The sequence below is a fragment of the Crocuta crocuta genome, unplaced genomic scaffold, assembly GCF_008692635.1.
Source record: "Crocuta crocuta isolate KB4526 unplaced genomic scaffold, BGI_CrCroc_1.0 scaffold179, whole genome shotgun sequence".
Classification (NCBI taxonomy): Eukaryota; Metazoa; Chordata; class Mammalia; order Carnivora; family Hyaenidae; genus Crocuta; species Crocuta crocuta.
In genome coordinates, this window is record NW_027551568.1 from 3,412,433 (window position 1) to 3,426,112 (window position 13,680).

The following is a 13,680-nucleotide window of genomic DNA, read 5'->3' on the forward strand; positions in this document are numbered from 1 at the left end:
CACGGACGGTGCCGCAGCAAAGACAATGGTTGCTTCATGCGTAAAAGCTTCGCCAGGAGGGAGGGCCCTGCAGGTTGTGTTCTGTCGCGTGAACTGAGCCCGGGATGCCACCCCGTGGCGCATCCTCTGTGGACGGCTGTCGTGCCCGCTCCAGCAGAGCGCGGCTGGACTCTCACTGCTTCCCATGGTGGCCTTGTCTCCTGCATGTTGCGGGCCGGGACGCAGGCCCGAGTGTGCGTCGCGCAGCCCTGTGTGGAGGAGGCGGTAGGGTCGGGATTGAGACCCCTTTCTGTCTGACGCCAGGCCCGGGAGGTGCCGCCGTCTCGGACTCTCTCCCTGGAGCAAAGACAGTTTGCCTTGTCAGCTAAAGATCTGATGAAGCCGCAGGGGAGGGACGGGGGGACAGACGCCCGGCCCAGGCCAGCGGGAACGGAGGCAGCACGGACTGAGACCCGGGTGTCCAGAGGGCCGGGGCCACTGCATGTCACTCCGGCCACGCATTCACACCTCAGAATCGACAGGGAAAACACGTGTCAGCAACTTCTCTGGGCTTTTCTTTCCTTTTCCTTTTTCCTGTTTTAGTCTCAAAGGTGTACCTCGCTTGATAGTTTTTTCATAACGCGCCTGCCCTGGGCCCTGGCGCTCATCCCTGCGCCAGTGCCGGCCGCGGAGCCTGGGCATGCGTGCTGGGCTGGCACTGCCGAGCTCCTACCAGGGTACCTGGACTTTGGCCTCCCGGTTCTGCCCCGAAGGTGCTTGGGTGAAGAACAGAAGACGTTTTGAAGGAGGCGTCGCCTACCTTGTCTCTTACCGGAGGCGCGGTCCGCAGCGCCGGAGCCCCGTCTGAACTGCGCACTGCACATGACCAGCTCAGAACCACGGCCAGGTCACAGCCGGAGCTCAGTGCTCATGCAGGGGACGGCGGGGACCGCGGGGGCGCTGTGAGCACCGGCGGGGCCCAGGATCTCCGCCGCGGGGCCCCACACCTGACCGTCGGGGGCAGGATCCCCGCTGATCCCTCGGCATCACCGTCATGACGGTGCTGGTGACCGGAGCCACCGTGTGCCCGGTGCTGGCCGAGGCGTTCTGCATAGATGCTCTCATCTCCTCTTACTTACAGTCACATGCAGGGCGGGGCAGGGGTCCCAACCCTCCTGCCTTTGCTGCTGAGGAAATGGAGGCTCAGCGCACTTGGCACTTTGAACTAGAGCCAAAGAGGAGACGGGGAGAGGTGCCGCTCAGCGTTTCGCTGAGAAGACAGGAGCGCCCTCTGACTCCCGCCACCAGACATGCGGCCTCGCCGTGTCCTCCCGCCTTCTCCAGATCCACCCCCCTGCGGCCTCTTCTGCTCACCTCCCGCCCCGCAGCCCCTCCAGTCACCCCTCTGCCCCCAGCAGAGGGGCTTTCTCCCTCCTCCCGGCTCCTGGGGGGCCGCACCCTCTGGCCTCGCCCCTGCTTCCCTGGACATCTCCCCCCTGCTTCTGGGAGCCGCACCCTCCAGCCTCGCCCCCGCTTCCCTGGCCAGTCCAGCTCGTTCTTGCACGAGCCTCTCCCCGTCTCCCCTTTGGCTCAGCCCCACATGCTGACCGGCCCCGGCCCTTCTCCTGGACCTGCGTCCTGCTCTGTCTGCCCTCCCTCCGGCGGCTCACCCCTCCCGGGCTGTGAGCAGAGGCTCTTCTGCCCTGACAGCCTCGTTCATTTCTAGCTCTGCCTGGAAGCATGCTTCTCCCCCACCCGCTGNTTCTGTCCTCCGAGCCACCCCGGGACGGCCCGACTCGTTTCCTTCTACCTCCTGCCTGCGCTCTTCCCCCCGCAGCGAGAGTGCGGTCTACCGCTTCTGAGGGGGCGCGCGCCGTCTCCGGCACCGTCTCGGCCATTCCAGTCTCACGGGCGGGACCACTGCCTCTCTGCTCGGCAGGTGGGGCCCTGAGGCGCAGTCCTGTCCGTCTGGCTTCTCACTGCACGAACGCAGCCTGAGGGCGCTATGCGATCCCCCTGGTGGCCTCTGCCGTGTCTCCTGCCACACGGTACTAGGCGCTATCCTTCACCACTTCACATCCGCCACAGGGCCTTGGCACCAGTTGGTCCCTCTGCCTGGGCGCCTTTTCCACCAGGTCCTCACATGGCCACATCCTTCGGGCCACGATCCGGCTCACACGTCATCCCAGCGAGGCCTCTGGCTCTTACAAAATAGCCACTCTCCTTTTGTTAAGCACCGCCTTCCCATCTTTGTGGCATTTACTGCTGTCTGACTTTACCTTCACGGTTGGGGGATACCCACAGTTTAGCGTGGTATCTAGATTGTACTAGAGCGGAGGCCCCACAAACGCAAGGCCTTGCCTGTGTCAGTCCAGGATCGGAGACCCGTCTGGTGAGTGAAAGAGTGAACAAATGGTATCTTGGGACTTAAAGCCAGGTGCTTTTGAGCCCACAGATTTTCCTGCCACACGCCCCTGCTTCGCGAGTGCTCAAACACGTCTACGCCCCTTACAGGTGATCCGAGAGGTCTACAGCGGCTGCAGCGGCCCAGCGGACTCAGAGGGGCCTCCGCCGTCAAGCTCCCCGGTGCACAAGACCGAGCTGGAGAAGGTAAGGGCGCGTTTCTTCCCGGCTCAGAGCCCTGCTAGCCCTTCTCTGAGGACGTGAGCACTTAGAGCCAGAAACGATGCCGTTCTGCTGCGCACGCCTCTCGGGTGCCTGCTCCACACGCAGCTCGAGTGAGTCGTGTCCCGGATGGCACGGTTGTTTCGACTGTTCCCAGCTGTAGATGCAGAGATGGGTTTAAAGGTGTTGGTGGATTGAGGGGGCTCAAGGTCGTGGCTGTTACGTGGCAGACTTGCACCCTGCGTGCCGGGCTGTCTGTGCGCCTGGAGTTGAGCAGGCGCTGCACACGTGTGCCTTCCTGAAGACCCAGGACACGTTATTCCCCGTGGTCCAGGGCGTGTCCTCTCCCCGCTCCGTATGCATGTTACATGATGGAGGAGCAGTGAGAGCCCAGCAGAGGGGCCGGAGGGCTGGCCTTCCTTGCCAGCCATGCGTAAGCCCGTCCCTGCTGTGCAACACGACCAGGCCTCTCTGGCCGTGCTTCCTGTGCGTGTGTACATGGAGGTCTTGTTTCCGCGGAGGCCGGGCAGTGTTCTGTGGGTGGCCCGTGTCCCAGGAAGCTTCTGAGGCCCCTCCACCCCGGTCTGTCCCCCGCTACCAGTGAATGGATCCTGCTTTGTCTCTTCTCGTTTTAGTCTGGACTCTGCAGGAAGCAGAATCGGTAGGGCGTGTGTTACCAACAATGTACAAAACCTAAATATAAACTGCTTTATGTAAGGTAATGGGTATACAGATGTACACGCACAAGTAACACATGTGTACGTGTGCAGAGGTTTATTATAACGAATTGGCATATGTGGTTGTGGCGGCTGCCAAGTCCAAAATGTACCGTGTGGGTCTGCGGGCTGGAGACCAGGTCTGCTGGCAGTCTTCCGGAGAATCTTCCCTTGCTGGCAAAGGCTGGGCTTTTTGCACCATGCCGGCCTTCACCTGATTGGGTGAGGCCCACCCACTCCGTGGTGGGCAGTCTGCTCACGGACCACGGATTTCAGTGTTAGTGTCATCCACCACCCCATTCCAAGTTGACACACGTAAAACTATCCTCACAGGCCTTGCCCAGACATTGTGACACAGTGGGCCGTCTGTCTTTCTCCTGGCAGCAAAGCTAACGCATGTTCGCTGTAGAAATTCAGAAAGGCCAGAGCAACAGACGGGATGAGGGAAGTCGCTCGTGAGCCCACCGCCCAGAGGAGGCGGCTCCCCGTAGCATCGCGGAGGTGTAGCTGGTTCGGATGGTCTGATGCATAAAATTCCTTATGCTGCTGCCCCCGCCCCCGCCCCCGACTTGTGTATTATTAGCGATGTCCCCAGGTTTGACACCTCGTAAAGCAGTGAGCGTGTCTGCGTTTTCAGCAGGGGTGTGGTACCAAACACCCTGCCTCTGCTGCTGTCCTGGTCGGTGCCCCCGCCTCGTGCCCGCCTCCCTCTCCAGACGGTTTCAAACAGCGCGGTGCTTGGTGTCTCCCCGAGTCTTTGCCGCGTCTCTGTGACCTGAGACCAGGCTCCCAGGAGCTGGCTTCCGAGACCAAACGGTGGAAATATTTTCTAAGGTTTCACTCCCTGTGGCGAAGTGCACTCCTGTCCAGACAGGCTGCTCTATGCCCGTCCGCTCCCGGTGGCATGTCGGGGCCCCCGTTCACCGTGGGCATCGGCCGTCCTCCTTCCCTCTGGTCTCGAAAGCTGTCCTGGTAGTGCCTGGCCGGGCCCGCCAGCCCGGAGCCCGGGGGTGCTTCCTGGCCCGAGACTGGAGCAGAGCTGGCTGGCGACACCCAGCCGGTGCCCGCGAACCGCCACAGCTCCCTCCATGCGGCGCATCCTGGCCCCGCCCACGGGGTTGCAGACACCTGTCTGTCGTCCTCGGGCAGCACCGCCCGGACCCCGCGCTAGCGGCCGGTCGTGCGTGTGCCCTGGCGCCCCGGTCTCACCCAGAGACTTTCTCCGTCTCCGGCCGGGGCTCTGTGGGGCTGGGCTGTGGGCTGGACCAGGAGGGGTGTTTTCAAGCCCACTCCCCCCGCCGTGATGCCACAGATCTCTGGCCAGTAGAGAGGAGGATCCCTAAATAACACCCCTTCTTCAGACGCCGGCTCAGGGTCCTGAGAGTGCTGCCTGCATCCGGGTGCCAGAACGAAAATAATCGCACGTATGCCGGTGTGCCCTGGGGCGGCTTTGACCGCAGCCGCTCTCTGTGTGTACGCTCAGAGTGTGTCTAGTACGAGCACATCTTTGGCCTCACCCTGTGATTGGTCGATGACAGGAAGAAATTAGCTGGATGGTGGGCTCTTCATTTCTGGGCAGATACTATGGCTTGGTGAGGGGGATATTCTTTCGTAATCTGAGTATTTTTTCAAAATGACTTGCAAGAAAAAGTGCTGTGGATGAGGGGCCGTAGGTACTAGGGTGCTCAGTAGCCCTCCGCCTAGGCCAGTCTGTTCTGTGCGCCTCTGCTGGTCTGGAAGCTGTAGCCGCGAGCTGGCCAGCGGTCCGTCCCGTGCTGGAGCTCCGGCTCCCTCCGGGCTGTCGTGAACTTGGCCCACGCTCCCTTCCACTGTGGAGAGAGCTTCCGACCCATCCCGGGTACGTCACTCGGTCCGCGCGAACCGTTGTAAGAGTAACGTCATCCTTTGTGCCCTAACAGAAACTGTCTTCTGAGAGGCCGAGCTCGGACGGGGAGGGCGCCGCTGAAAACGGAGTCACTGTGTGTAATGGAAAAGAACAAGGTGAGTTCTGCTTGTGCTGAAAACACGTAGACTGAAAACCAACAACCACAATGAAAAGGCAGAAACTGGTCAGTCGTGCGACCATCGGCTCGGTAGTTGGGCTGTGCATCCTGGCCGGCGCCGCGCTGCTGGAAGCGCACAGACACCCCCTGGGCCGGTGCGAGCCGCGGGTCTTCGCCTGCCACCGGCCTCGGCTTTCCCTCTGGTCCTCATGGGGCCCCGCACGCATTTCAGCCTCAGGGCTCACAGCAGCCTACGTCCTTACCCGACTTATCGCTGAAAGGAATTGCGGCGGGGAGACCCGACCGTCCGGGAAAGGTGGGCGGCCAGTGTGACCAGCAACCCCGTGGCCGCCCCCCGCCACCTGCGCTTCGCCCCGGAGCCCGAGTAATCCTTCCCGCCGCCTGAGGATGCTGTCCCGTCTGCAAGAGGCCAAGGCCGGGCTCACAGGCTTCTGCTCATTAAAAAAAAAAAAGACGTGTTCTGAAGATGCCTTTTATTCCCCTTCATTAAAAACCGTTTTTTTTAAGTTGTGGCTCAATACCCATGACATGAAATTGCCATGGTGACCGTTCTGTGTCCCCTTGGGCGGTGTCAAGGACACTCATGGAGGTGCCCCCCCTCCGTGCCCAGAGCTCCTTTCCTCTGTAGGACCGGCGCTCTGTCCCCAGGAAACAGTAGAGTGTGGAGTTTGAGTTCTTTTCTTCCAAGTCCGCTTCACAAGGCTCAAATTACGTCCAGTAAAATCCACGCTTTTTGGCACATAGTTCTTTGAGCTTCGACAAACACAGCCTGTAACTGCATCACTGCAGTCAAGGGGTGGAGCATTTCTGGGACCCCCGAAGCACCCCCTCATGCCCCCGGCAGCCGGTGGCGCGCATGTGTCCTCTGCAGAAGGCCCTGTGAGTGGGATCGGGCAGTCTGTGCCCTTTGGGTCTGGCTCCCCTCCAGCCCAGCGCCCGGCAGACGCACCTACACTGGCGCGCTCCGGAGTCTGCTCCTTCACGTGGCCGAGCCGCGGTCCAGTGTGTGGACGGGCCACGGTTTGGGCGCCCACCCCCAGCCTGGACAGCTGGGGGTTCCCAGGTCTGAGCGTCGTGAGGAACTCTGTCCTAGACATTCACAGCAGCTTTTCATCTCTGTTGGATGAAAACCTAGGGCACGATTTGTTGGTGCTGGGTGTTCTCACCACCGTACCGATGTCATCTTGCTTTGTTCTGTACATTCTGGCTGCTGTAATGGGTACGTAGAGCTATGTGATGGCAGCTTAAGCTTGAGTTTCCCTGGAGACTAATGATGCTAAGCATTTTGTAATGTGCTGCTTTGCCAACCGTGTCTCATCTGATGAGAGGTCTGTCCAGATCTTTTGCCCATATTTGTACTGGATTTTTGTTCACATGATTGACTCTGGAGAGTTCTTTATAATGTTTTGAATACAAGTCCTTTATCAGTGTGTTTTTGCACATAGCCTCTCCCAGCCCGTGGCTTGACTTTCACTTTCCGTCCCAGGGTGTGTGGCCTGAGAGGAGGGTGGGATTTGTGGGTCATGGGGAAGTTTCCCCTGTGCAAAGCCAACAACCCGTGTGCTCCCGGCCCCGTGACCCCAGCTTCTGCCCAGCCAGCTCAGAGGCGCTCTACCCAGCAGGCGTCTCCCAGCTCTGAAAGGAAGTCCGCAGTCCAGGCCATTGAGAATGGTAAAACCCAAGTAAGCCGGCCCACTGTGATGTTACAAGGTTCACGCCCAAAGGTCATGATCTCTGCCTTTGCCCCTGCGGTTCCCTAACTCGGTCGTGTCTGGGTGTAATTTTAGTCTTTCCCAGCAGAAGTTACTCAGTGGAAGGCACCATCTGCGTCTTCCGTGGGCTCGTTTCGTGTAATCAAGGCCAGGAAAGCAGTCTTTAAGTTTCACCCCAAAACAGAATAACATACAATCTCCGCTTCCTGCTTGATGTGGAGACACAGCCACGCTGCTCTGGTTGGTCTCTGTCCTTGTTTGCCATTCTTCTCCTGGGCCCCTGCTGGAAATGCGGTTCACAGAATGATACGAACATCCAGAATCCTGTACGTGTGTGCACGCGCGTGCAGAGAGAGAGAGAACGTTATCTGTACCTAACCACCTACCTTCTCGCTCCTGACCGATTTGCAGTCGAGAGATTTCAACACAGCTGCCTGTACCCCCGCCATCTTGTGATCAGATTCTCCACTGGCCATAGGGATGCGTCTGGGCTGATTCTTACGGCTTTAAGAGTCTCATGCTCTACCGACTGAGCTAGCTGGGCAGTTTACTTATGGCTTTAAAAATGCCAGGAGTTGGCTTTCCTTCAGTGGTCTGCCCTTCACTGGCTGCTGAGCGCTGACGCTGTGCGCCGTTCGGACCCTGTGGCTTTCCCGGTCTGTGACTTCAGTTGAGGGTTCTGAGTTTTTAGGGGTTTCCTCATAATTCTATTACACGTGTGAGATCCTGCCATGTGTGTAGTGAGTAGCGTTAACACACTCTCACCTTCCTACACACTTTTCTTTTCAGGGAGTCCTTTCCGCTTTGTAAAGAACTTCATCTGTGGTCCTTCAAGGAATTAAAAGTATCAGGTCTTTTCTTTGTGATCAGGTGCTTTCCTGACAGGAGGAAATGTGGGTAGAATCAGAAGGAAACGTACCGTGTTTGCTTTGAGCCCCCGGGAAGAGCTCTGCGCTCCCTGAGCTCTGCAGAAGGGGGTCCTCAGGGCCCGCTGGGAGCCCCTTCCTTTCGAAGCTGAGCCGGAACAGGGCTGTGGTCAGAAACGGTCTTGGGGCTCTTCGGAAACACTTGGCGTGGCCACACTGAAAGCTTAATGACAGGGTCGTCCCAACCGTGGACCCCCACGTCTGGGGGCCCCGGGGGGGTGGGAATGTCCCATCCCACTAAGATTGCAACGGGGTCTTGGTGCTTTAGTTGAAGAGGGGGCGTGCGGGAGAGTGTGAGGAGGGTGGGGGTGCTCTCCGGTGCTCCCTGCGAGGACTTCACAGGACGCCACGGTCTGCAGGCTTAAGCTGCAGACACTTGCTTCTCACGGTCCGCAGGCGGGAGCCCGATCTGGCGGTGCCGGGCTGTGAGCCGGTGGGGGCCCCTTCCTGGCGTGCAGACGGCCACCTCCCACCGCGTCCTTGCGTGGCCTCTTCCGAGTTCGCAGTCTCAAGAAGGGCGCTGATCCTGTGGGATTGGGGCCCCGCCCTTATGGCCTCACGTAACCCCATCACCAAACACAGCCGCCTGGGGCTTGGGGCTTCAATGCAGGGCTTCTGGGGGCACCTCCATTCAGTCTGGAACAAATGCTGTGTTCACCCAGAAGTTCGGCTTGGCTTCTTGTCTTTTCACTGTCATTTCTTCCTAGAGAGGCAATAACGGCAAACACAAAGGATGGCGCTGCGTCTGCAGGGTGGGGGTGGGGGCGGGGGGCACCTGCGCCTGGCGTCCCGTGGGTGGAGGAGTGGGGACTGGAGGAGAGCGAGCTTCCCCGCCCCAGTGGATGGAGGGAGCGTGTCCTTCTGTGTTACAGGGGCCTCTGGGAATGAGGCCTGGGGATTGTAGTCCCGAGTCCCTGAGTCCCCTGTCTTGGAAACTATTCAGTGTGTGTTTGAGCTGGGTTTCTGCAGGCCTGGGGTGAGCAGGGGGGAAGGATTCCTCACTTGTATTACGTTGTCAGAAGGGGCTGTGGCCCCTTGTGGGATACAGGTCAGAGGCAAGAGTCACCCTGGACACGGAGACACCCTGTGTCTCCCCACCCTGTGGGGGAGCCCCTGCTCCAGCCCAGCCCCTCCATGGTGACGCTGCACGTGACCTCCCGGAGGCTCATCGTCCTGTGGTTCCCGCCTCTTCCCCTTGGCGCCAGGACCAGGCACACAGTGGCCTGCAGGTGGCAGGGCCGAGTGACCTCTCCTCTGCCGACCTGCCGTGGGCGGAAAGGTCTTCCCTGACCCCCAGGTCCCGTGCACGCTCTCACCCACCTTCCCAGCTCCACGAGGTCCCAGACGCGGGGCCAGAGCCCACAGCTCTTTGTTTCCCGAGGGGAACCCGAAATCAGTTTGATGCGCAGCGTTTGCGCATTTGCTGTATTGGGCACGACTTCATAACCCCATGCCCTGCAGGCCGACGCCGACCATCGCAGGCTCAAATGCAAGGGTCCGGCCTGGGCGTCGTGGGGAGGGTGAGGGGCTGCTGGGGGCTCCCCGGGACCGGGGAGGACACTCGTGCCCCTTCCCCTCCACCAGCCCCTCCCCACGAGCCACCAGGATGTGGCTGCTCTGCTGCTCTCTGTTCCCCCTCCCGACCTCATGGCCTTGGCGTTACTGAAGCTCTTCCTGCCCGCAGGCTCCTGCTCAGGCTCAGCCGGTTCCTCATCCCCTGGCTCGCAGTTCAAAGTCACCCCTCCAGGTGGCCAGGGCCTCGGCCGTGTCACCCCAGTGTAGGCTGCGCGGGCCTGGCTGCCATCAGGCCTCGTGTGTGTGTGCGCGCACGTGTGCCCACGTGTCCACGCACCCGTGTGCATGTTCACAGCCTCCTCTAGAACATAGGCTCCTTCAGAACGCCTGTTTGCTGTGTTCTCTTGTGTCTACACCGGCACCGGCTCATAGCAGGTGCTCGGTGAGTACAAATTGAGGAAAGTAAGACGGGCTGTGGTTTATGCTTTGTCCCTAATCTTTCCAGTCCAAGTCTGTAATCGACACCTGTGTCTCGTTTCCATCGTTATTCTTGACAGTTAAGAGGAAGAAAAGCTCCAAATCCGAGACCAAGGGAACCGTGTCTAAAGTCACTGGGAAGAAGATCACCAAGATCATCGGCTTGGGGAAGAAAAAGCCGTCGACGGATGAGCAGACCTCGTCCGCGGAGGAGGACGTCCCTACCTGCGGTAAGAGGTGTCGCGCGGCCGGGAGTGGCGCTCGCCCCGCTCGTGTCCCCCTTCCCCAGACTTGCCCCTTTACCGTAGGCTCTTCTAGTCCGGCCATGCGCCTCTGGGGGGAGGGGGGCTGCATTTTTATTGCTTCATCATAAAAGGCCGTGCCGGGTTTGAGGCGATCTCAGGGTTCTTTCAAGGCCAAAAACAAGTTCTGGCTGTGACCTCAGAACATTCTCCCAAGGTCTTTTCGAGGGTTTCTAAGCTGGGGCACACGTGCCTTGGCGAGCGAAGGGGGAGCGTGGGGCCCGGCCCGGCGTGCGTGGGGTTACCCCCCGGCCCCAGTGGATGAAAGAGCGTCCTGGGGGCACTGTCGCTCAGCCCGTCACCACCATCCGCCCTGAGCGGCTGCCACGGCCAGGATGCGGCCCAGCCCCCTTGTGTGAACAAGGAGTCACAGGCAGGGACGTGCAGTGCGGCCTGGTGACGGAGGAGGGAGCCAGTACGGCCGGACAGTGCCCCAGGGACCCGCGGAGCGAGGTCCAGGCGAGGCAGCCGCTGAGGAGAGGGGAGGGTGGGGGGACAGGTATCCTGCTTCCTCGGCCACCGTGCAGCCGTTCTCAGGAGAACAGCACCGGAAGCCAGACGGCCAGGCCGTGGCCTCTGCAAGGAACCGAGGGTGGGCTGGGGGTGCCCGTGTACCCCGCGGCACACCCAGTGTTCTGTCCCCCAGGCCCCTGGTCCCCTCCCTGTGCAGACTCGTGCTGTTCACCCCTCTGTCTCTGTGAGCATCCATCGGCCCAGGGTATGGGGCTTTTACTGGGAACTCTGCTGCCCCAAGTGCTCAAGGTGGCCATACAGACAAGGGGACATTAATTCGGCAGCTGTCACACGCCAGGGCCCACACTGCGTGCCAAAAGGACAGTAGGAAGAGGCAGCAATGTGGGGGAGGGGGCAGGGGGCAGAGCGCTGAGCAGCGGCCGGAGCTTGCGGAAGCCAGGGCGTGCCGGACCCCAAGGGCCAGTCGAGGGGTCCTAGCTCCTTCTGGCCGTGACAGTTGGGGCTCTAGGAAGCCACACACATGAACCTTCAGTGGGCCCCGTAGAGACCTGTCCATCAGAGGCCTCGGCAGCCCTGGGTGGTGGTGTGCGTGCTGTGGGAGCTGGCTGGGCAGGCAGGGCTGGCGGTGTCCCCTCAGGGAGGTCCTAGTGAGGGGGCCACCCTGAATTGTTGGGGGCACCCTGGGAGTGGAAGGGCACCAAAGGTCTATGCAGTCAGATAGGACTTGAACTTGGCCCTTAGTCAGATGGCAATGGGGTCATAGAAGAGGGCTGACTGAGGCTTTGTCCACCACCCTGCATGAAGGAGAAGGTGTCACTCTGTTGATGTTACAGCAGGCGGGCAGGGCTGTGGCGTGGAGGGGCAGAAGTATAGCAGGCGGGCAGGGTTGTGGCGTGGAGGGGTGGAANGGAAGGAGGAACACGAACGCTTTGATGCCACGATGCTGTTCCCTCTCTGCCCCTGCCTTTCTCGGTGCAGCAGGAAGCGCTAGGTGGACCCTCCTCTGGCCCTGGGCCTGGAGGGGAGTTAGGGCTCAGAAGCGGAAAAGGAATCATCCAAAAAAGGGAACTGCCGTTTTAGCTTCCTTTTTGTTTTTTAAAACTGCTCCGGGTCCGCAGAAGGAAACTGAAATTCTTTCATGAAGAGCAAGCGTTGACGTGGGAGGCGAGTTAGACACCAGGGTCTGGACGCTGAGCTCTGGAAGGCCGTGCCTGCTGGAGCCTGGCGGCCGGGGTGGGGGGCACAGGGGACCCGCGGGCCCGGGGCTGCCGCTCCCCCCGGGGCTCCCCTCTGCACGGCCCTTCACTGCCGCTCATAACCCCTTGCACGCGGCCTCGTTGTGTGGCCATCAGGCTCCGCAGGGAAGCCTTTGCTGGTGCTTCCCTGGAAACATTCGGTTGCTCAGAGGGCCAGCAGGGTGAATCCGGAACCTGTAACAGACCCGTGTGCATTTCTGTCAAACTCCCCAGTGGACACCATTCATCTCTATTAAGAGAACCTCCTCTGTCCCCAAGCTTTAAAAATCGTCATCTAGGTCTTCGCTGGGCCCAGGGCCCAGGGGGCGGGTCTGCAGGGAAAGGCAGGGGGGAGATGACTGTTGTCAGTTACGTTAGTACAGCTGTAAAGTTTTAGGCAGAAACGTGAGTGGATAAAGGCCCGCGGCACCAGCCCTGCTGAGCTGTGGCCCTGCGGCCGCTGGCCCCGCGCCGCGTGCCAAGGAGGGCTGAGCTGGACGGGCCGGAGGGGCGTGCTGCTGGCAGGCAGCGGAGGGCCCCGGGAGCACCTGGGACCTGGGTTCAAGTCCAGCTCTCCCGTGATATGCGGCCTGGCAGGTGGGCCTCCGGGTGCATAATATAAACGCAGCTGGGGATCAGAGATGATTTCCGGGGAGTGGGCCGGGGGTGGGTCCCGCGGCCGCTGACCAGGTCAGCCCAGCCAGCCCCGTGCCGCTGCTCCTTGCGGCCCGAGTCCCCGAAGTGATGGTGAGTGGCAGCCGGGTGCCCCCCCCCAGCCCCCCAGCAGAAAGGGTCTTCTATTTGCCCCCGTCTGCTGCTCGCAATCCCTCTGTACGCTCAGCAGGTGCTGGGAGACGCGTGTTCTCTTCCTCCCTGCCCCGTCTGTCCACCGCCAGACCAGCACACCGTCCCCAGCCCCCCCCACCCCCGGCCACCAGGAGCGAGCTGTGATGACACAGAGCCCTGCACTGAGATGAGAGCCGCTCTGCCTCCCGGCTCAGAGCCTCTGACAGCCTCGTCTCAGCCCGATTCCGCAGCCGTCCCTCCGTCCTCCTAGGTCCCGTTCACGGGCGCCGAGCCTGGCAGACGGGGGCCGCGCAGCCCACGCCCACTGACTGAATAACCTTCAGCAAGTTGCATGATCTCTCCGGGCCTCCGGGTCCTCCTCTGGGAAATGGGCCCATGCTTACTCTGTCTTAAGAAAATTAAAGCTAGAATCACAAAACAGTAAGCTCCATGCTTAATAAGTAAGCTCATCATTTATGCTCAGTAAGTGGTTGCTGTTACTGTGTGTTCACCTGATGTGAACAGACGGATGTCTGTCAGACAGACCGACAGACCAAAGCAGCACGAGGGCAGCATGGGGGGGGTGGGGGGGAGCAGCCTGGGTGCCGAGAGACGCAGAAGCGGGCGGAAGGAGAGGCCCCAGGTCTAGGGTGGGGGTCTCCATGGAGGCAGCCCCGCCTGAGCTAGTGGGAGGCCTTGCTGGAGATTTCCGGGGTCCCGTCCGGGTCCGGCGTTCTGTGACTTGGTGAAGTTTCCAGCAGTAGGGTTTTAGCGGACGCACAGGGGAGGTCTGTACCCTTCCCCTCTGTCACAGGCTGCCCCTCAGAACATCAGGCGGCCTTTAATCAAGGGGGAGGAGAGAGTCCTTGACAGAAGTCGCTGCCCGGGGGTGTTGGTGTCCTCGTTCTT

General features: G+C 60.7%; 1 protein-coding gene across 2 annotated transcripts in view; it reads left to right on the forward strand.

Annotated features, from left to right (window-relative positions):
- Positions 1 to 13,680, forward strand: part of AFAP1 (actin filament associated protein 1) — a 78,474-nt gene that overhangs the window by 35,211 nt on the left and 29,583 nt on the right. For both annotated transcript variants that reach the window (XM_077750416.1, XM_077750415.1), the window contains exons 6-8: positions 2,494 to 2,589; positions 5,240 to 5,321; positions 10,055 to 10,204. In XM_077750416.1, the coding sequence (XP_077606542.1) occupies positions 2,494 to 2,589; positions 5,240 to 5,321; positions 10,055 to 10,204 (328 nt within the window). The remainder of the gene's footprint in view (positions 1 to 2,493; positions 2,590 to 5,239; positions 5,322 to 10,054; positions 10,205 to 13,680) is intronic.